Source organism: Tenrec ecaudatus, chromosome 9 (genome assembly GCF_050624435.1).
Source record: "Tenrec ecaudatus isolate mTenEca1 chromosome 9, mTenEca1.hap1, whole genome shotgun sequence".
Lineage (NCBI taxonomy): Eukaryota > Metazoa > Chordata > Mammalia > Afrosoricida > Tenrecidae > Tenrec > Tenrec ecaudatus.
Genome location: NC_134538.1, coordinates 131,246,744 through 131,270,111, shown reverse-complemented (window position 1 = coordinate 131,270,111; position 23,368 = coordinate 131,246,744). Strand labels below are relative to the sequence as shown.

Here is a 23,368-nt window from a genome sequence, read left to right as displayed (position 1 = left end):
ACAATGCTGACATATCATTATGTTAATAGCGAAAGAAACGCCTTTGTTCTCTGCTCGCAAGTTTCCACCTGTAGGATTTAACTATTACCAAATCTGTCCCTGCGTATGCGGGCCCACCTACGGGACAGCCTCCTGCAGAAGGGGCTGGCAAAACTGAGGCCCAGGGGCCAAATCTGACTTGTCACCAATTTCTCACAGCCCACAGCTAAGAATCATTTTCACATGTTTTAAGTAGCTGGGAAAGAAATCCAAAGAAGAGTATTTCGTGGCACGTGGAAAGTACATGAAATTCACCTTTGAGGGTGTGTAGATGTAGTTCTATTGGAACACATCAGCTCTCACTCACGTCTGTGCCTGCTCTTGCCCCACAGCTGTAGGATTCAGTAGTCGTGATGGAGAGTGTGTGGCCGACAAGACCGAAATTATGTACAGCCTCGCCCTTAGCAGCGCAGTTTTGCCAGCCGGTGCCAGCTCAGAGTGTCTTTGCATTTTTGTTGCAAAGATACTGCTGGCTTCCACAGTCGCAATTGACAAGTGCCAGGGAGCTGCTTCTAGAGAGGTCGCCAGGAAAGCCCCCCTCAGCCCCCGGGCCTCTCTGCATGCATCCGCTTGGCCACGGTGGAACTGGAACTATCTCCTGAGGATGAGACTGGAGTGACAGCCAGGGATGCTGCCTCTGCACGGGAATACCTGCTGCGGTAGATGATCCGTTCTAACCCTCTGAAGACTCACGACATCACACCGGGTTTCCGTGCTTAAAGTGGGGTGGGGGGGATGTTGTGGAAGTCATGAAACTAAGGACTGAGACTTGATGATCTGAAAGCAGTAGCGTCCTGTCTCTGGGCGAAAGCTGGATGGTGTGAGATTGTTATGTTTCTGCCGTTCATTCATCCGCAGTGTTGGGAGAATGGCATCATCTTGTGCCGGAAGATAGCAGAGCAGTACGAGAGCTATTACGACTACAGGAACCTGAGCAAGATGAGGGTAACGTACCTGGTGCGGCCTCTGCGGGCGGGGCGGCCCCCTGTGGGCCAGGGAACCTGGTGATCATCTTGATGTGTCTTGAAGAAACCATTTTGTTTGTTTGATTGCTTGTTTTTAAACATGTGTCCTCTGGAGCATACTCTATTTATAGGAAACAGCACATTGATCTGTGTACTGATCTTAATTAATATGCAAAAGATAAGCTCTTGACCAGTTCTAAAACACCACATCCGAAACACAAAATCAAATCCAGACTGAATACCTTAGTTTCGGGTGGAAACGCTGCACATTTCTGAAGCGCTTTCAGCTTGAAGCCATACCTCGGTGACGGGGTCATTCAGAGGCTAAGAACCTGCAAAGCAAAATAGTAGAATGGCTGTGTGGACTAATTTTTAAATAATTGGGGGCCAAACTCCCTAGACGTGGACTCTCTCTGGCTTCAGAAATCGAGTTTTATTTGCCACAGCCAAACCAATTTCTTGGTGCCCATGGGGCCAAGTTGTTTAATACGCTATGTCCCTGGACCAAATGTGTTATAGGTTTTTTTTTGTTTTTTTTTTGCTCTCAGGTTGAAACAGGTCCCCTTGCCCTGCAAATCCCCATGCTCTCCAGTCAGGAACCTGTGCGCTGTTTTGTACTACAAAGGTTCTGATGAATGATCCCGCTGTTCAGAGTTCCTAAAACAAGATCAAATTTTATATAGTTTAAAACACCATGAGGTGGCTTTTAAGAAGCTAACCCTTTAGCATTTCAGACTGCCCCTTCTGCCTCAGGAAACCTGCTACAGGGCCGGGGTGAGCTCTGTACCCTCGGAGTAGAGTTTCATGCCAGCAGCTCATCGATATTCTCCCGACATGAAAGCCCAAGAGAAACCCCTGTTTTGACTTCAGTCCATCCGGCAGGCTCCGGCAGGCACAAGTTTACATAGGGACGTTGCTGTGCTTCTCTTGGCATCCGTCCCTGTATCTGGGTATAGTGAGGGTATCTATCGTGTTTACGCGAAAGGGCCCTTGGGTGACATAGTCACCAGGATTGTTATAAACCCAGAGCATTAGACTCCATGCCAACTGCTCTTCCGGGTGCTGTTACCAGGGTCAGGGAGAGGAAGGGGGTCTTCAAGTACAATCTTAATCTTTCTCTGGAAACCCCAGGGCTTGATAACACCATAGATGAGAAACCATAGCTTTATCTGCCTCCAAGTCGCTTGTCAAAGACAGCCTTCAGGGCATTGAACGCACACAGCACTGGGGTGTGTCAGCTCCTCTCCACTCAACCTGAGCAAGGTTACACCTTCTAAATGCCTTGAACTGAGCCCCCAAAGCAACTTCATGCTTGTTTACTCTCGGGTTAATTGGGAAGAAAATGTGTCGAAAAGTGGTATTTGCATTGCAGTCCTTGCCTCTGATGATCCAGTTGTTGTCCGGTTCCATCTCAGGGCACCCCCAGTGTGTCAGAACAGAGCCTGCTCCAGAGCGTTTGCAGAAGACTGCCAGGCTTTTCTTGCCAGGCGTCTGGGTGAACGCAAAACATCAGTCTTTCAGCCAGCAAACGGCTAGCTTCACTATTTGTGACACAACAGCAAACGACAGTGTGTGCCGCGAGCAGAACTGAGTAGTTGTGACTAAACTATTTATTCTCTGGTCCATTACCAGGCACCCTGGGGGCCCGTGGTTAAGCTCACTATAGCTAACTGAAAGGTTGGGGGTTCAAACTCACAGTCTGCTCTGCATAAGAATGAGGTTTTAGTCACAGTCTGCTTTCATAAGTACTCAGACCCTGGAAACTTAGTGGAGCAGTTCTAGCCTGTCCTGTAAGGTCGCTCTGAGTCCGAATGGACCAATAATGAGTTTGTGGAGCCATTTAGCAAACTAGTTTGCTAATCCCATCCTTAAAGTTAAAAAAGTGAATTACCTGAACATTTAAAAGAATTCAGTATACACTGAATTAAAAAATACTTCTCATTTATAGAGAGGAAATGTTCTCAACTGCCAAACAGTAGTTCTTCGAGATGACATAAAATGTTTGGAATTTTTCCTGTGCTTTGTAGATGATGGAAGCCTCTTTGTATGATAAAATCATGGACCAGCAGCGTCTTGAACCAGAGTTCTTCAGAGTTGGCTTTTATGGCAAAAAATTCCCCTTTTTCTTAAGAGTAAGTACTGTGCTATTTAATTTGCATTAGTATTTCTGATTCAGCTATGCCAATAAAAATAATATATTAATGAAACTTTATACTTTTAAGACATGTTATAATATACCAAGAGGGTTTTTTTTTATCCTTTTCGTTTGCAATTACCACATTAACCTAGAATGCTTTGTTTTGAATAATTTCTCAAGATACAAAATCCTGTATCCTCTCTACTTTACTATAGAATATTTATGGGAAATCTTTGGTCATTGTAGTGGCTGGCTTTATGTGAATTTCATTATTCTGTTGAGTCTTTGTTTCCATATAAACCAGCGATAGAGAAAACCTGAGGGCATCAGGGGTGGGGTGCAGAATAGAAAATCTTGCTGTTTCACATAGTATGGAAACCCCAACTCGAGAGTCATGTGAAGATGGTTTTTTTTTTGTATGTTTGGTTAATTTACAAAAGAATAATTGTTACCACTAAAGAGATCCAATTTATTGCCTTCATAAATGATTTTTACAAAGGCAAATGTTCTGTTTTAGGACACCTGTTATCTTAGGTGGGTTTTCTAGAGAAACAAAAGCAGTGAAGACAGACAGAGAGAGAGAGAGATTCTTGAGATCACACAGTTGCAGAGACTGGTAGCTCCCAAGTTCATGGGTCAGATATGAGGCTGGACTCCAGGAGTTGGCAAAATGCAGCTCTCCGAACCATATTAGACCCTTGCATTACGTCTGTGTGGCTTTAAGTAAAACTGAACCATGTTAAAGGATATTGTTTCAGATCGTGGTGATTTCATCTGTTTGTGAAAACATATTTGTGAAAAGAAAAGAAAATATATTTATGGCTCGCGAGTAATTCTTGAATTGTTTTGGGGGACAAGATGGGCTCTTCCTTCTCAAAAGGTTCCCGACCTCTGGGCTGGAGGTTTATTCTGCCTCAACATAGCTACAGAGGTTAACAAACCAAAGACTGGTGGGGGGAGAGCAGGCTACTTGCTCACAGGCTGCTCAAGCCAAGTAGAATCCCATTGTGCTTGGCAGGCTGCTGGGTCAAATCTTAAGAAGTAGAGGACAGCGGATGGTGCTCAGGTGGACACCAGCTCCGGGGTGAACCAAAAAAGCCGGAACCTTACCAGGCCACCCATAGATACTGCATGGAGGGCAGACCCTCAGGGAAACAACCTGTCAGTGAATTGGCTGCTCACAGCAAATCCCATCCTGGAGATGATTACGTTATATCGGACCACATCATCAAAAGTAATTCTATTACCTTAGATCACATGATGAAAGTGATCACAAACTAGATGCTGTCGTTCATAAGTATGGTACAGTAGGTTCCGACTCATATCAGCCTTATGTAGAGCAGAACACAACACAACCTGTCCCTGTGCCGTCTCACAATTGTTCTTATGTGGGAGTCCATCGGCGGCAGCCACTCGGCCAATCAGGTCTTTGTCTTTTTCACTGCCCTGCTATGCCACCAAGCATTACGTCCTTCACCAAGGACTGATGTCTCCTTGCACAGCCAAAGGATACGACACAAAGTCTTGCCACCCTTGCCGCTAAGGAGCATTCTGTTTGTATTTCTTCCAAAACAGATTTGTTTGGCTTTCTGGCAGTCCATGGTCTTTTCAATATTCTTCACAAGCGCCCCAACTCAAAGGCATGAATAAGGAAAATTCTGCCATCTTCTTATTCAACATCTAACGTTCATATGCATAGGAGGTTACTGAAAATGTCATGGCTTAGGTCAGGCTCACCTTATTCCTCAAAGTAACACCTTTCAACACTTTAAAGAAGGTTGTGCAGCGGATTTCCTCCATGCCATGCACCATTTGATCTCTTGTCTATTGCTTCTATTCCCGTTGATTGTGGATGCGAAAAAAGATGGAATCCTTGACAATTCCAATCTGTTCTGTGTTTACCAGGATGTTACCTACTGATAACAGTCGTGAAGATCTGGGTTTTCTTTACATTGAGGTGTAATCCATCCTGAAGGCTGCAATTCTTAATCTTCATCGGCAGGTGCTTCGCACATTTAGCAAGCAGGGTTGTGTCATTTGCATATTGCAAGTTGTTGACAAACCTTCCTCCGATCCTGATGCCACATTCTCCTTCACACTTCCAGCTTCTCAGATGAGTTTCTTATCGTACAGATTGAATAAATATGGTGAGGTGAGAGGATGGAACCATGTAACATACATGCCCTTGTTCTGTTCACACAACAGACTATTGATCCATGTATAGGTTCTGCATGAGCACTATGTAGTGTTCTTCGATTCCCATTCTTCTCGAGGCTATCGATAGTTTGTTATGGTAGATACAGTGGGATGAATGCCTTAGTATACTCAATAAAACGCAAGTAAACATCTTTCCGGTATTTTCTGCTTTCAGCCAAGGTTCATCAGACCTCAGCAATGACATCCCTTGTTCTATGTTCTCTTCTCAATCCAGCCTGGAGCTATGGCAGCCCCCTGTCAGTGCACTACTGCAACCATTGTTCAATGGTTTACAGCAAATTTTACTTGCATGATATATTAATGACAATGTTTTATAATGTGAGCCTTCTGTTGGGTCACCGTTCTTTAGAATGGATACAAATATGAGTTGGCCAAGAAGCTATTTTCCAAATTTTCTGACAAAGACAAGTGAGTGTTTCTGGTGCTTCATCAGCCTGTTGCAGCATTTCAATTGGTGTTCGATCACTTCATGGAGCCTTGTTTTTGATTAATGCTTTTTAGAACATCATGGACTTTTTCTTTCAGTACCATTGGTTCTTGATCGTGTGCTACCTCTTCAAATGGTAAATGTCAACTAGTTCTTTTTGGTACAGTTTCCCTGGGCATTCTTTCCATCTGCTTTTGTTGCTTCCTGCATCACTCAATATTTTGACCATAGAATTGCTCAATATTGCAACCTGAACCTTGAATTTTCATTTCACATTTGTTGGGTGTATTCTTCCTTTTTTGTAGTGCTGTGTACATTTCCTTGTAATGTTTGACTTGGTCTTTTTGAGCTGCCTTTTGAAATGGTCTGTTCAGTTCTTTGACTTCCTCATTTCTCCCATTTGCCTTTCTTACTTTATGATTAAGAGCAAGAGTCAGAGTCTCTTCTGGCATTCGCTTCCATCTTTTCTTTCTTTCCTGTCTTCTTAAAGGCCTTTTGTGTTCATGAATGAAGTTCTCAACGTCCTACAATGGCTCATTACTTCTTCTGTCATTAGTGTTAAATGCATCAAATCTGTTTTGAGATGTCTCAGAATTCACGTGGGATAGACTCAAGGTCCTATTTTGGCTCTCATGGATTTGTTTTAATTTTCTTTAGCTTCACCCTGAACTTAGATACGAGCATTTGTGTATCTGTTGGACAGTCAGCCTTTGGCCTAGTTTTAGCTCTGATTTTGAGCGTCTCCAGTGTCTCTGTAATTGGTAGGTTTATTGTGCCAGCCTGGCCATAGGAACATGTGGGATTAATCAGGTCACAGTTTGATTGGAGGGTAAAGATATAAGTGGCTCAGCAAGGCCCACCCCCTCTCTCTTTCTCTCTGGTGATCAGACCAGCATGCATCTGCTGTAGCTCGTTCTCTGCTTCAACTTGTGAGCTACACTCCCTGTGGGACAAGCCAACTCATGGATCATGTTCCTAGAGCTTGAGGTCCCTTCGAGACCTGCTTCGCCACGCTGCTGGTGTGCACATTGCTAGAGCTCGAGGCTGGCGTATACTGTCATTTGCATTGCTTGTGTTCCATTTCCCATCCGGACCTGCTTCACTGAGCTCTTGAGCTATGCATTATTGGTGACCTGCCCTGCTTTTTGCTGCCTGTGGGCAGGCTCTGCTTGGATTGCTTGAGGGAAGATTCAGCTGTCTGTTTCCTTAACCTTGGACCCAGCTGAGTTGAAGGACTTCCATTATATTTACTGTTCCACGAAAGTGAGTTGAATTGCGCCCTCTGTGCCGCTGTGTGGACTAATTAGCTGTTGTATTCCTTCGTGCTGTATAAACTTATCATATATATATATATATATATATATATATACATAGATGTCCTTGTTTTGTTTCTCTAGAGCAGTGGTTCTCAATCTTCTTAGTGCTATGACCCTTTAATACAGTTTCTCATATTGTGGTGACCCCAAACCATAAACTTATTTTCATTGCTACTTCATTACTATAATTTTGCTACTGTTATTAATCGGGTGATCCTGTGAAAGGGTCATTTGACCCCCAAAGGGGTCACAACCCACAGGTTGAGAACTGCTGCTCTAGAGAAACCTGCCTAACACCGTTTCATCCCAGATTAGTCAGTTTAATTTCTGTGTATTCCATTTGGAGAAATCAGTGTATATAGTTGCCCTTTGTGTTGTTGAAAAAAGATACATGTGATGCCTTCAAGTGTACTAATTTATTAATAAATATTAGGTTTTTGTTACCTGAAAAAAAGAAAAGATAAAAGATATGCGTAACAAAGAAGTCCTTGGTCTTACAGAATTCTAATATGGGATCTCCAGCTTCATTTCCATCACCAAGACCATATTTTCCAACTCTCGTCTCTCCTCTTTCTTTCTAACTTTTGCATTCCAAGCACCAGTAATTATCAGTGCATCTTGATTGAATGTTTGGTCAATCTCAGACTGGAAATATTGGTAGAATTCTTCAACCTCTTTATCACTAGCTTAAGTGGTGAGTGCATAAATTTGAATGATTAGTTGTATTGATTGGATTTCCTTGAATGGGGACAGATCACTCTATCACAGAACACATTTTACTTCAAGATAGCTCTTGAGATGTTCTTTCTGACGATGAATACATTGCCACTTCTAGTGATGGTTTCATTCCCAGAATAGTTACCTATATGATTTTCTAATTCAAAATGGTCAATACCAGTCACTGATGCCTAGAATGACGGGTTATATGCATTCAATTTCATTTTTTACAACTGCCAATCTCCTAGTTTCATACTTCATACATTTCAAAAATGGTAGTTTACATTATATAATGGTTAATATAATAATACTTTGGGTATATTTAAAATTGGTATACATGGAACAAATAAACAACTGATAGGTTGATATTTTATTTAAAGTATTGAACTGACCAAGTGTTTGGGGGTCACATGGACATAAGACAGAGTCCACCTACCATTGTGCAAGGTCACACATTTGTCCCTAAGATGGACTGTCTAAAAGCAGAGGGAAGCTGATTCCTATCCTTAGCAGTGGCAAATTCAGGAAACTGGCTGAATTTCATAGATTGCATTTTGAAAGTGGACATGCTGGGACTGGCTGTCATCAGCACCCTCTCTGAAAAATGCACACCAGAGACCCTGCTGGCATCCCAGATGTGACTTTGTCCCATGAAACCTATCCTCTGGCATAGAACCACACAAACTAGTAGAATTTTATCACCACATATTATATGCAGAGCTGATTGATCCATTACACACAGTAAGTAATGTGCTTGAGGATCTTGGTATTTTATGGACCCGTGAAATGGTGTTATTATCTTTTAACATTTTAAAAGTCAAGAGGATTACATGAAACTTTGGTTTTAAAAACGCCATCATGTATAATTTAATAATTGTATATCAGATAATATTGCTGTTATCCATCTTTAAATCAAATTTCTCATACAATATAATTTTTAAATACTTCTTGCTGGAAGAAGGGGCCCAAGAAGGCAGAAGTGCCAGGACATAGTGCAGCCCAAAGAAAACTGAGCTCGTCTTGCAGGTGTGCTGTGAAATGTCCTCAGCAGCTAGCTAGTGAGTGCAATTAATGATGAGTAAATGGGTAAAGTTTTTTAAAGACATCAGAAATAGTTTAGAGCTCTTACTTTTAAAGAGAGTTTTGCAAATTAGGGCAGTGCGTAAGCTAGTAGAATACATTTTATTTAGAAAGCACTTAGCATAAATCAATCTCTATATCATCCATCTTTGAAAAGCAGCTTTTCAGAATATAAATGGCTTTTCCTTCTAAACGGAAGAAAAGGACCTCCCTCTGTTGGCTTCTAAAGGGCACTGCACTCTCGAGACATATGAGGTTAGAGCTATTTTAGGAATGTAGATTCTGGTTAGGATCAAAGCATAGCCAATACCTTCCATTGCCCCATCCACTTTAAAAAGAATTCTAAAGGTCAAATAAATTAGGACATTTATACAATTGAATGATCTAGATAGTTTTTCCCCTTTGTAGACAAAAAAACTTGACCCAGCAATTCCACTCCCATGAGAATTTGAAACATGTTCCCACACCCACATAGCCCGCACACATGACAAACATACCCATAGTGACCCCAAAGTGGAAACAACTCACTCTCCAGCAAAGGTCTGAAGAAAACATGGTATTTCCCTGCAATGGGATATTGGTCAGCAGTCAAAAAGAATGAGCTACTGCTACTTGCTATAGCATAAATGAACATTAAAATCATCATATTATACGAGACAAGCCAGTCTCAAAACGTCCAGATTAAAGAAATCCTTAAAGAGAGAAAGAGTACCCCCCCACCAGAAGAATGCACTTCAGAGGACAGCATTGAAGCTACAGCTCAGGGAGAGGGGCGCGTCTGATCAGAGCACACGGGAGCACATGAAGAGAGGAGAGAGAGTGGAACACATCCTGGCCCACCAAACCCCGAGGATGATATGCCTGCTCAGAGCAGCCAATGCACAGAGAAGACCATAGGGCCATATAGGACCATAGGTCCCTATAGGACCATAGGGCCCCCTCCCCCGAGAGACACGGCATCCCTTACTGAACCATAGAGCTTTGAGGGACAACACTGGAGGTACAGTGTGGGAATTGTGCCCGATCTGACCCCATCACACCGGAGCAGAATGCTAAGGGCATGCAATAGAGCAGCAAGGGGAGCAAAGCAATGTGGCCCCCAGGGAATACCGAAAATAGACTTTGGAACTAAGGTGTGACATCCCATCAGACTCCACCGGAAAATACTCCCAAAGGTCAACAAACAGACCTGGAACTATTTATAGGCTTTTCTTTTTTTGTTGTTGGTTATTTATGTTGTTTTGTTTGATTTGTTTCTTTAGTGTTTTGTTTTGCTATCTTGCTTTTGTGCTTATTATTGTCTCTGCATGTCTATCAGGTAAGATTAGCAGGGTAAACAATTCTGGGGAGAAAACAATGGGACTGATGGTTCCCCGGGGGACACAGGAGAGGAGCAGGTGGGGTGGTGTTGAAGGAAGTGGGTGTTAACAAGCCCAGGGACAAAGGAACAAGTGATCTAAAACCGATGGTGAGGAGGCATAGGATAGCTGGTAGGGCTTGATTAAGGGCAATGTAACTGAGAGGAATTACTGAAACATGTTCAGTAGGCTGAACATGATAATGGGACAAGAATAAAGTAAAAAGAAACAGAGGAAAGAACTAGGAGGCAAAGAGCACTTTTAAAGGTCTAAGTACAGGCATGTACATATGTAAATATATTTACATAAATATATTTGTGTTTACATGTACATATGTAAATATACTTATATATAATGATCGAGAAATGTCATAGATCTATGTACATATATTTATATGTTAGGGATTAAAGAAACAGGCAGTCATTGGGCCTCTACTCAAGTACTCCCTCAACGCAAGAACACTTTGTTCTGATAACCTGGCATTCCTTGATGCTCACCTTCCTGACAAGATTGCTGAAGACAAAATGGGTACATAAGTAAATGTGAAGAAAGCTGATGGTACCTGGATATTGAAAGAGATAGCATCTGGAAACTTAAATAATTGAAGATAAACAAACCAACATCTAGCTGAGAAGCAACATAGCACACATGAAAGAAACACACCAGCCTGTGTAATCATGAGGTGTCGATGCGATCAGGTATCAGGCATCGAAGACCCAGAATAAAAAATCCTATCAATGTGAATGAGGGGGAATGCAGATTGGAGACTCAAAGCCCATCTGTAGACAATTGGACATCCCCTGACAGAAGGATCACAAAGAAGAGATGACCCAGTCAGGGTGCAGTGTAGCACCGATGAAACACACAACTTTCCTCTAGTTCTTGAATGCTTCCTCCCCCCCCCCCACTATTATAACCCCAACTCTACCTTACAAATCTGGCTAGACCTTAGCATGTACACGGGTACAAATAAGAGCTGGAAACACAGGAAATCCAGGACAGATAAACCCCTCAGGAGCAATAAGAATAGCAATAGCAGGAGGGGAAGGGGAATGGGGTGGGCGGGAGAAAGGAGGAACTGATCACAGTGATCTACATATAACCCTGTGTTAGTCTGGGTAGACCAGAGAAACAAATTCAAAAACACGCATATTTATACAAGGGAGAGGTTTATGTACAAGAGGAATTGAACATTGAGAAAATATCCCAAACCAGTCCAAGGCCATAAGTCTGATATTAGCTCATATATCCGATACCAATCTATAAAGTCCTTTTCAGACTCACGAAATACATGCAATGACACCAAATGCAGGTTAATCACAAGCCAGTAGGTAGAAAGTCTTTGGGTTCAGTGGCATAGTAAGTATCTCAGTGCTGACAGGGGTCTCCACGTGGCTTCGGCTTCTGAGGTCTGGTTGCATCCATGTGACTTGTCTTCTGCAATGTCTCCCAGGGAATAGGAGAGAGAGAGAAAGGTGTCTTCCACCTCCATGGAGGAAGTACCAGATTTCCCAGAATTCTCAGGAGAAGGCCATGCCCACACAGAAGACTCATTGGCTATGTCCAGATTGACAGCCTAGACTCCACCCCTACACTCTTGATCCTTAAATTGACACCAGATTAGGTCACTACCACAGAGCCCTCTCCCAGGGGGACAGACGAGAAAAATGGGTGAAGGGAAACATCTATTGGTCAATGTAAGACATGAAAAATAATTATAAATTATCAAGGGTTCATGAGGAAGGGGAAACAAATGAGGATCTGATACCAAGGGCTCAAGTAGAAAGAAAATGTTTTGAGAATGATGGCAACAAATGTGCTTGACACAATGGATGGATGGATGGCTTGTGATAAGAGCTGTACGAGCCCCCAATAAAATGATTTTTAAAAACACAGCGATAGTAGTGGTTTCCAGAACTTCGGAGGAAAGGGAAGTGGCAGATAACAGATACTAAGTTTATGCTTGAGGTGAGGAAAGTGTTCTGAAATCAAATGGTGGGAATGATCATGCAACACTGAACTAAATGTAAAGGTGTTAATTTTTTTAATGATGGAATGTTTTATTCCATTTTATTTCTGGGTGATTCAAATATATCTAAAAATTGCTTTATTTCAAAATGATTATTAATACTATTGAATGCCTATATGATTAACTACTCTGGTTTTTCAAGCCCATGTTTCATAAAACCATTGTCTAAAAAGCTGCCGGTGGTAACTCAGATATTCATTCTGGGACTTATGTTCTAATAAGGAAGGGATATATCAACCACATTTATTATTTCTTGAAGGAATGTATGAAATGGAGAAGTTATAAAACGATCTCTTGCAAGTAAGATTTTACTGAAAATAATTCAAAGATGATTGTAGCAGTACGTCGACAGAAAATTGACAGAGATGTAAAACTAGATTCAGAAGAGGACACAGAATTAGAGATCATTGCTGATATCAGATGGATCTTGACTGAAAGTAGAGAATAGAAGAAAGATGTTTGCCTATACTTCATTTACACTGCAAAAGACATTCAAGTGTAAATCATAACAAATTATAAATAACATTGAAAAGGACAGGCATCCTAGAAGACTTAATTTTGCTGTTTTGGAAATATGTACATATACCGAGACGCAGTGGTTTGATGGCAAGAAGGCCATCCTGTGGGACATAAAATCAGGAAAGGTATGCATCAGGGTTTTGTCCTTCAAACACATGTAGTCTATCTGTATGCTGAGTATGTAATCTAAGAAACTGCACTATATGAAGAAGACTAAGACATCAAGATGGAGAAAGACTCACTAACAACCTGCAATAAACAGATGACTCAGCCTTGCTGAATTGAAGGAGGCTTAAAGCACTTATATAAAGTCTTAAGTAATCAGTATAGATTACACTTCAATGTAAAACAAAAATACTCACACTTGGACCAATAAGCAGCCTTGTGATAAATGGAGAAAAGGATGAAGTGATCAAGGCTATCGTTTTCCTTGGATCCACAAGCAATGCTCATGGAAGCAGGAGTCAAGAAATCAAACGATGTACTACTGCATTGTGCATATCTGCTGTACAAAGTCTGTGTAAAATATGGAAGACCAGGGATGCCTTTACTTTGCCTTTGAGAACTAAGGTGCATTTGCTTCATGTGCTTGTGAAAGTTGGACAAGGAGTGAGAAAGCAAGCCAAAGAGTTCCCACATTTGAATGATAGGGTTGGATAAGAACATTGAACATACGACGGACGGCCAGACCAAAGACTTCCAAAGAGGTAGATCCATTAGAAGTCAGAATGACAACGCTTGGGCTCACATGCTTTGGACATGCTATCAAGGACCAGTTCCTGGGGAAAAGCATGATGCTCGGTAAAGCAGAAGGTCAGCAGAAGAAAGGAAGGCCCTTGATGAGATGGCCTGGCCTGGCGAGGGCAACAGTCGGCCAATAAGAACAATTGTGACAGTGGCTCAGAACCGGGCAGAGTTTCCTCCCTTCTACACAGGGTTGCTATGAGTTGGAACCAACTGGATGGCACCATAGCAATAGTGAAACTCATGGTCTTGGCCGTACATTTTTTATGTTTAGTCAAAATTTTCAAACTTTTCCAGTATATTGCTTTTATTCTTATTTTGTTTTATTACGTGACCAATTACTGCCAGCGCTCTGTAGTGATTTCTTTTTTGTTTTGTCTCCAGAATAAGGAGTTTGTGTGTCGTGGGCATGACTACGAGAGGCTGGAGGCCTTCCAACAGAGAATGCTGAACGAATTCCCCCATGCCATCGCCATGCAGCATGCCAACCAGCCTGACGAGACCATCTTCCAGGCAGAAGCTCAGTGTATCCGCTCCTCCTGAGAAAGGCTGCTTCCCTTGGATGGCACAGGCCATTAACCGCCGAGTGTTTTCATTTGTTCGCTCGAGCCACTGGCACCTTGTAAATAGCCACGTGCATGCTTTCTCTCGTTCGCATCATGATTTAATTTAGCTCCCACCGAACAGAAGTTAATTATTCTGTTTCTTATCAGGGTGTTAGTTAAAAAGACAGCCTTTAAACATTCTGTTAAATTTCTTTTTTCCTTTAATTAAAAGTATTCTGTATGCCAACATTGCTTTCAAAGTCCATTTTACGGCTCTATCCCAGAATCACTCTTCTCCATCAGTGCCTGTGAAAACTGCTTCATGGAAGTAACAGCATTGCATTTCGTAGTTCATATTCTCCCTGCCTTGAAATTTTTACTGTAGAATAAGGAAGAGAGAGGTCTGCAAGTATCTTTTGAGGGCTCTTAGCCAGGCCATCCTGGACACCTTTAATAATTGCTCTCGAAGGACAACCTGCATTCTGTAATGTGAGCAACTTACCTGAAGTGACCCAGGTGCTGGGGGACAAAGGAAGTTACCGCAGCACTTCTTTCTGCATCTCTGCTGCCTGTCCCAGGAAGATCAGAGGCTTAGAGAAATTCTGACATCCCCACTAATAATTAGGAATATCATTTCAGAGCAGAAGCCAAAATACAGGAGAAGCAGGAATTTATACAAGGAGTACTATTTTAGTATCCTTCTGTGATAAGATGAGAAGGAGGCAAATAGGAGTATACACATACATGTAACACTCCTCCAATGTAATTTTATGAGAAACTAACTAGAAGTAAGCATTAGCCTTCTTGATACAAGATTTAAGTAAGTGCTGGCAGAAAATATATGGAAGTATGAGATATAGAGGGTCACACAGGTAAATGAAAAAGTTATTAAAAGTTATTTTCAATGTTCTAGTCTCTGTCTTTGGTGATAGTTGCATGAATCATAAACTATAAATTTTCAAAATAAAACTTAAAATATTTTAAATGAACTTATTTCTAATTATTTAAAAAATTTCTAATTATTTTAAAAATAATTTAATTACCCTTACTTAAAATAATATAAAGTAAGTTGTATAAATTTTATATTGATATTTTTAATAAATCTATAAATTATTTTAGACAGCCAGGACCCTCATGATCAAGGGTTATAATTAATCAAATTATATCCAAGCCATCCCCATCTTCCACCACCACCACCATCACCCTACACATAAAATCAATGATATGTAAATTTATGGGTCAATTTCAACTTGATATTTTATCAGAATTACCTGCCTAGAAATAGCTCTAGCTTACAGAATGATTGACCATGAACCGAGTTATTAGTTCAAGTTTGAGGAATGAATGATTGTAAATTGAGTTCTTCCTTCAAGTTCATGGCCGTGTTTTAAAATGGCATTGACCCCAATGGAAACACCAGACTGTTACTCATCCTCTTCTCTGCCAGGGGGCGCCGTGAGCCAGGCATCGCAGGCTTCTCAAGTTGGATTCCCTCCTTAACTTTGTAATCCTAGATTTGCAGATCTATGCTGTGACTCCCATCCCAGAGAGCCAAGAGGTCCTACAGAGAGAGGGTGTCCCGGACAACATCAAAAGCTTCTATAAAGTGAATCATATCTGGAAATTCCGCTATGACCGACCCTTTCACAAAGGGACTAAAGATAAGGAAAATGAATTCAAGGTACCGTGAAATTCTTAATGCACCCTATCTTCACAGACAGATTATGCATTCCTTGAGACGGACCCTAGTAAATATCTACTCGTAATAACAAAAAGTGCTAGAAGTAGAGGGAACTATAGAATCAAAATAACTTTGTCTAGTGGTTCTTAGACTGCAATATATCAGAGTGACATGGGGTGCTTTCTAAGTAAGCGGAACTCAGGGTGCCAGCCCACAAGAATTGCTGACTCAATGGTTTGGGGAGAGACCCAAAGAGTTCTAATCCCTGTGGTCCTCAGACCTGTCTTTGAATGCTCCTGATCCAACCCAGTTCTCATTCATGTCGAACCAATGTGGGTATGAATTCTCGGACATCCTGGAGTGCGGTGAGAAAGGAATAGTCAATGAACAGGGAGACGGAGGATTTCTGACACCCATCAGGACTGTGCTAGGATGGTGGGAAAGTTCAGTGCTGTCATCTACTGCTTATTCTTGTGAGAAATGCGTGTAGTGAGGAATTTTTAAAGGACCTAGGATTCTTTGTCAGAGATTTCCTTCTCTGCCCTCAGTAGTTACAATATGCTTTGCTAGGTCAGAGCTTCCTCACGCAGGGAGTCCGATTTCCCATAGCCCCACTGGGGGATGGAAAACACATTGTACAGCAGATAACTTACAATCTGCCCTTTCTGGAACAGTAGCGACACAGCAAGGTTAAGATGGGCCCCCAGTTAGTAGTACTCCCTAAACAAAGAATGCAACGCACAGTCATTATTGGGAGTTAATTGGCTTAGATTTTCAGATATTCTCTACCAACGTCTTATCAGTAGCGGTTATATAATGTTACCTCACTCTGCTAAGTGTCAGTTCCCAGGAGTGCGTGCAAGAATTGTTCACAGCAAGGAAACCAAGACAAGAAGTCGTGACCATTTTTGGTGGGACTGAGTTCAGAGCAATCTCTTAGGCAGGAAGGGAGTTTGTGCTACAGAGTCTGGGAGATCCCTGGACAGGACCAGTAGATGTTACTGAAAAGGCTCACAATCATTTTCTAGTCTTTTCTAGAGTCATATTTTCTTTTTGCTCTTCCAAATCCAATTAAAGATCTAGTTAGTTAATGATATGCTTATATACTCGTGTATAAGCCAACCCGAATATCAGCCGAGGCACCTAATTTTACCACACAAACTGTATTAAAAATGTGCTGAAAAACTCGGCTTATACACAAGTGTATATGGTACTTAATTTTCTTTTAAAGAGCTTCCAGTGAATTTCCTGGTCAGAGATTTCCTGACGTCCAGCAGTTACCTTGATCAAAGGCTTCTTCTAATTATGAGTAGAGCCTACACTGGAACCCGTATCTTTGGACTCCCTCATTTGCATTATATTGCCTCATAGCCTTTGGGATATCAATAATAGAACAATTGTGTCCCCACCACACACACACATAAAATGAAATCAATCTGGCCTCCATATTTCTGTGCTTACAGCGCTTGGAATCTTGCCCCTCTACATCCCACTCACCCACCCTGCCTCTGAGCTCCAGCAATGGCAAGCTCCTCTCCCCATCGCTTCATGCTCTCTTACAAGCCGCTCAGAGTTTGTTTCCACTGCTTCCAGCTGCCTACAGCGCTTCCCCCGCGCTCTCCTCCTGTCAGACTCCTACTCACTCCGCAGCAGGCAGCTCGTGTGTCACCTCTCAGCGAAGTTGCTGTCCTCATCTAACAAATGGCATGCTTGTCTGCTTCCCCAGTCCGCAGCACCTGGCCCGCTCCTCTCTCAGCCCTGTGTCCTTCTCAGTCTGATCCCTCCTTCCGCTATCTGAGCACCACCGGCTCCTCCTCTCCCAGGACTCTGCCCCATTCCTCCAGGTTCATCTCGGCTGGCACACAGAAATTCTTGACGTTTTTTGGTGATGATGAATAAATGTCACTATTTTCAGGAATCTGGGAAAGTGTGTTATCCTCTCGGCAGTACGCCTTATTCAAGTAAGAAAACGTTAGTCATAGACATAGAAACCCTTTGACAAAAGAAAAACATTGTCAACAGCACTGCTCCCCAGACAGCTAGGGAGACCTGTCTCAGCCAGGAAAAACCCTAAAATGCAGACCCACCTGGACTACAGCACTTCAGGTGGACATGAGGTATACCAGTAGAGATATACCTTTCACGAACTGGGCCGAGTACCTGGGAGAGGAGGAACTTGGGGCGCTCGGGCGGTGAGATACCAATGGCGAAGAAGTCAAAAGTTCTAGTGTTTGGCTTTCCTGGTGGTGGTTCTTAGGCCCCATGGAGTCAGATCCAATTCATAGTGCCCCTTTGTACAACAGACTGAAACACTGCCCTGTCCTCTGCCACCCTCACAATTGTTCCGTTTGCGTCCCAGTTTCCGCCACTGTGTCTATCTGTCTCCTGGAGGGTCTTCTGCTTTTTTCAGTGCGCTCCCACCTTACCAAGCTCGAGGCCCTTCCCCAGGGACAGGACTCTCCTGACAGTGTGTTCAAAGTACATGAGACGAAGTCCTGCCTTACTGTTTCCAAGGAGCATGCTGGGTGGACTTCTCCACCCCCAGCTCTGCGTGTCCTTTTGACAGTCCATGGTACTTTGAGTATGCGTTGCCAGCACCGTAGTTCAAGTGCAGACGTGCCCCTCTGGTCTTCCTTCCTCGGCGTCTGACTTGCACGTACGTACGAAGCGCTTGTAAATGCACGGCTTCAGTCAGGCAGTGTCTTCATCCTCACAGAGACGACTCTTCGTCGGCAGAAAGATGGACTGCATGAGGTCTCAAGTCCTTTTCTCCTTTAAGAGCTTGCCATTTTAATCCTCTGTTAACGAACTTAGGCCATTACCCCGTCCAAAGAAGAATGCCTAGACCTTGAAAAGTGGAAGGAGCTTCCAGAAGAATGTGGCCATTGAGAGAAAGATGACGTGATGGCCAGGTGTGGTATCGTTAAGGTTGCTGTCTGACGTAGATGGTTTATCCCACGTAGAAAAGCCAGAGGAGATACACAGCGGCATTGTCAGCATAAACTGACCTGTCCTCTCCCTGTGATGGCGTCGTGAGTGCGCAGGGATTGCTGCAGCGAGAGAAGGAATACCAATGGAAGGGGGAGCGAAATGAGCCAAACCAGATGAAACAGAATGGCAAACATCAGTCGCAGCGCAGGACTAGAAATCCAGGGACTTAATCTGTTCTGTGTTTTGCAGAGTCTCTGGGTGGAGAGAACATCGTTATACTTGGTGCAGAGTTTACCTGGAATTTCCCGCTGGTTTGAAGTGGAAAAGCGTGACGTGGTAAGGACCAGAGTTTTTTCTCAAGTAGTCTCTCCTCACAGTTGCTCACCCGGACTCCCGCTGTCTGTGACTCGCTCCTGCTGTTGATGCAGAACCCCAGAAAAGAGTCACTGAGCTCATGAATATTTATGAGATGGGCCACGATTACCAACCAGGCCAGGGAAGGTGAACAGTCATCCTTCTACTCTGCTCCACCAGCCAGTGGAATTCTTAGAAAACAGCCTTCAGCACAGAATGTAAAGGATCGAGTCTTTGAGTTAGGGCTGGAGTTCTAGTCCCCTCACTTCTACAGCGTCGCTCCAAGTGGATGGTGGTGAGCTGTGGTCATAACTGGAGTTATGTGACCTTCAGTGCTTCCTCTCTGTCAGGTCCATGCTACAAAAATCACCCACATGATCTTATTTAATCCTCATGTGAAAGCTGTGAGGTCTGTATTCTGGTCTAAATTTTTAACAAGACGTTAAAAGTCACCCAGCAAGACCTTGAAAACGGAGAGACGCAAACCCAGGCAGTATGTTAATCAGTGTGGAAACAAACATTATATCAAACCAATAATAGAAACGGATTGAAAATGTGTTTAATGTACTGTTTTCAAATTGACTGACACTTCTGACCAGGGATGTGCATTAAACAGTGCAGGGGTCCTATCTGATTACTTCTGGCTTCCCTGTTGCCACGAGGCAGGAGTCCAACATGCCTTCACCACCCTATTCAGACTCTCACCGTTTCTCTCATGGCATGCGGTAGAATCATGGGTTGGATCATTCATTGCCATGGCTGCACAGATTTCCCAGAGAATACTCCCAGATAAGGGAACCTCTTAGGAAGTTAATAGTCAGGATCAGCAAGCGGTAAAGATACTCTTACTGGTCCATAGCACCACTTCTGCTCAGTCAGCAGCCAATTCTCCAGTCCTCAGTCTCCCAGCCTTGTAGTCGCTCCTTGGCCTTTGTCTCCATGGGCTAGGTAGCCAGCCCGTCGCTCCATCTCACAGTCTCATAATCTCCTCACGGTTCCTCCTGCTTTGTCACATGGTCTCCGTACCACAGCCTCTGGTGCCTCTGGTCTCAGCTGCCCCAACTTCAGGCAGAGATCTGGCATGTGCTCTTCCAGTGATCCAAGGCTTTCCCTCTGCATCCAGGATGGTTCTCAGACACAGAGGAAAGGCTTTCATGGAGGCATGGCTTTTGTCCTTAGCCTCCAGACCCCAAGGAAAAGCAAAGATGATGTCTTGAGTCATTCCGTCCAGTAAAGGCTAGAGTCGAAAGACGCTCCCAAGCAAACAAAGGGTATGTCTTGGTTCACGCCCTTTACTAAGGTCAGGACTTCACCCCACCTTAATCCTGCCTGCTATCACACTAGAGAACTCCCTCCACAGCGGGATTCCAGCCACGGGCAGAGTAGAATTGCAATCCATGACATAGACACTATGGCTAGAAGGGTCATAGGAATGGACTGCATCTCAAGATGACAGTGTGCTCAATAGGAGAGAAATTCCCAAGCGCCTGATACTATCCCTGAGTGGCGGGGAGTGCCGCAGAAAAGGACCAGAGCCGGGTTTTATGTACAGGTATCCTCCACTGGTCGAAAGTTTGTGCCGTTTTGCTTTTACAAAAGACCTACATTAGTGCCTCTTTGTGCTGAACAAAATCAGAAGAGAGGTTTTGCTTTTAAGGGGGAGAATAGGGCAACAATGGAAACTAGCTGTCAGCGTTTGTTTTGTTGAGAGCACTTAGTGAGGTCGCGGGCACTCTGAGGAGTGAAAATGACATCGCGAGCTCCTTCCTCGGCAGCCTTGCTCAGCATCTCAGCATCATGCCGCCTGGGCTCTGCACTGCATCTGTGAATGCGCGGTGCTCCGTTAGTATAGGCTCTGTTTGTGATGGACTATGACCTAGTAGGATATTTGGGGAATCTGGAAATGCTTAAAATTTTAACCCACACAGATGAACAGCAGTTGGCTCCTCCCTTTGTGCCATTTGGGCGTCTGAAAGTTTCTCGAGAATGCTGTGTGCTGTCAGGTAACTGTGGGGCTGCGGGGAGAGCGGGCTGTTTGCCCTAAAACACACCTTCTAGTCCAATTCTAGACTTTGTTTCCTGAACCTGGATGGCATCTTCCACAGGATAAAATGTCCAATGCAAAACACCTGTGGACTGCTGAGCAAGAGTGTTGTTTGACTTAAATGTCACTTTCAGGAGACTCATCTGCGCGGGTTCAAAAACTCATCAGTGAGAGCTGAGACCAACTCTTTAGGGCCATGGCCTGAGTGGGGGACTCTACTTCCATGGGCCCCAGAAATCTGGATTCCAGGAGAATTGCAAATTCTTGCTCATCAGTTTGCTGAAACCTCCATTTCTTCATAGGCAGAATGGGAGAACGAGGCCCCACAGGGTCCCTGGCATCCCAAGGGTTAAGTGCTTGGCTGCTGACCAGAAAGTCAGGTGTGAACTGGCCAGCGGCCAGCTGCTCAGAAGGACAGCACCCAAGTGAGTGCACACTGCAGGGACCCCACAGCGAGGCGTTTTCCGTGTGCACGTAGCTGGCAGTGCCTCCAGCGCTGGTGCCTGATGGTGAGGTCTCTGGGGACAGGGACACAGTCATCTCCAGGAGCAGTTTGGACAAAGCAGCAGCAGGAGGTCAGGGGATGTCATAGAGCCTGGCAGCCACTGCACCCAAGGGCCTTTCTGTTGTAAAGCCTGCTTACTGGGTTCAGGGGTGGAGAGGGCAGTGGCTAAGAGCATCCCTCCCTACCCCCAGGCCCTCTCCGGCCCCATTCCTGTCTCCTAGATCACTGTCGCATCAACCTGCCTTGGTGTCCGTCACAGGCCTGCACTCCTATAGCTCCCTTCTCCCACCTGAGAGGCATCAGCTACAGCTGAGACCAGCTCTTTGGTTGCCACAATTCCATCTTCGAGAAAACAAATGCCAGTGCGCAGGTATAACTCCAGCCTTCAGTACTTGGATAAATGAGCCAGGCACACCCATGAATAAACAGGAGCTGCCTGGCCTGTTGAATTGCCTTTAATAATGACTTGGCCTGCCTGAAATCTCTCTCAGGCCTCTGGCCACCCTTAGCCTCCTTGTGTTGTGTTGAATGAAGTGAAGGGCTTCGTGGCATTTGTTTTTTTAATTTTGCAATGCCCATGGAACTGGATTCAGCGATGGCATCCCCACAGTTCTAAGGCCCTGAGTCAGGGCTCCCCCCAAGCCGGTTGCTTACACACCATGTTCAGAAGGTCTGATGATGGCGCCCCTGCTGAGAGGCAGGGGCCCGCCCACAGAATTGCTTTTCGTCATCTTTGCTGTGTTCAGGATTCAGAGAGCCTGTTCAACTCCTCACTGTCCAGAGCGTTAAATCTGCCGAGGTCTCACCAGTGGCCGCAGCTCCCACAACAGTATGTATGTACACACACACACACACACACACACACACACACACACACACACAGTGCTGATAAAGCACCACCTGCTGCTAGCAATAAAAGGGACTTTACTAAGCACAACCTTTCAAACATCAGCTGCCTACTTTATCAGACTGCATCCTGTGCTCTGTGACACAGAACAGCAAGCTGGGCTCTTTGCTCGTGACCACAGCCCACTCTTAGCAGTCCTGTTCCTGCTGCCTGGAATCTCCCCACTTTCTATCCATGGTGTTGGCTCACTGATTCCACCCCTAATGTGTCGAGTCCGTACAAAGAGGGGCACAGAGTAGGCACTGGATAAAACATAGGCCAAATTGAACTGCATCCAGATTGTTCGTCTGCAGCGTCAAAATCTAAGAAGTTCAGAAAAGCAGATGATTGCCACTTGGCGTGAAGGGCTAGGGCTCCCGGGAGAAGCAGCAGCGGTTGATTACAGGTGCTGCTATCTAGGCCTTGCCTGTGTTACGTGCCGTGCCACACATGCCCTGTGTTGCCTTTCCAACATGCGGAAAAATTTGAATTCTGAAATATATCTGGCACCAAAAGGCCACAGATGACATTTTGGAGGCTCCTCCACCCTAAGCCTTTTTCCCAGAGTCCCTTATTACATTGTGCATAAGATAGCAATGCCTTTGAAATAGTGTCTTTACACTATTTTTTAAAAATCACTTTATTGGGGGCTCTTGCAGGTCTTACCACAATCCAACCACACCTCCACTGTGTCCGGCACATTTGTACATATGTTGCCATCATCATATGTACAAGTCATCAAAAGTCTTCTCAGTATTTTCATTTTTTCTGTCTTCAAATTTTTAGAAAAGACTAAAATTGTATCTGATTAAGAAAGAAGCTTCTTTTTAAAACTTTAAGCAAGATAGAAAACTATACAATAGAATGTATAACA

At 43.8% G+C, this 23,368-nt stretch overlaps 1 protein-coding gene across 3 annotated transcripts in view; it reads left to right on the top strand.

The window, feature by feature from the left end:
- DOCK4 (dedicator of cytokinesis 4) overlaps positions 1–23,368 on the top strand; it is a 481,793-nt gene that overhangs the window by 431,080 nt on the left and 27,345 nt on the right. For all 3 annotated transcript variants that reach the window (XM_075558568.1, XM_075558567.1, XM_075558566.1), the window contains exons 37-41: positions 898–984; positions 3,032–3,136; positions 13,933–14,074; positions 15,608–15,774; positions 18,955–19,041. In XM_075558568.1, the coding sequence (XP_075414683.1) occupies positions 898–984; positions 3,032–3,136; positions 13,933–14,074; positions 15,608–15,774; positions 18,955–19,041 (588 nt within the window). The remainder of the gene's footprint in view (positions 1–897; positions 985–3,031; positions 3,137–13,932; positions 14,075–15,607; positions 15,775–18,954; positions 19,042–23,368) is intronic.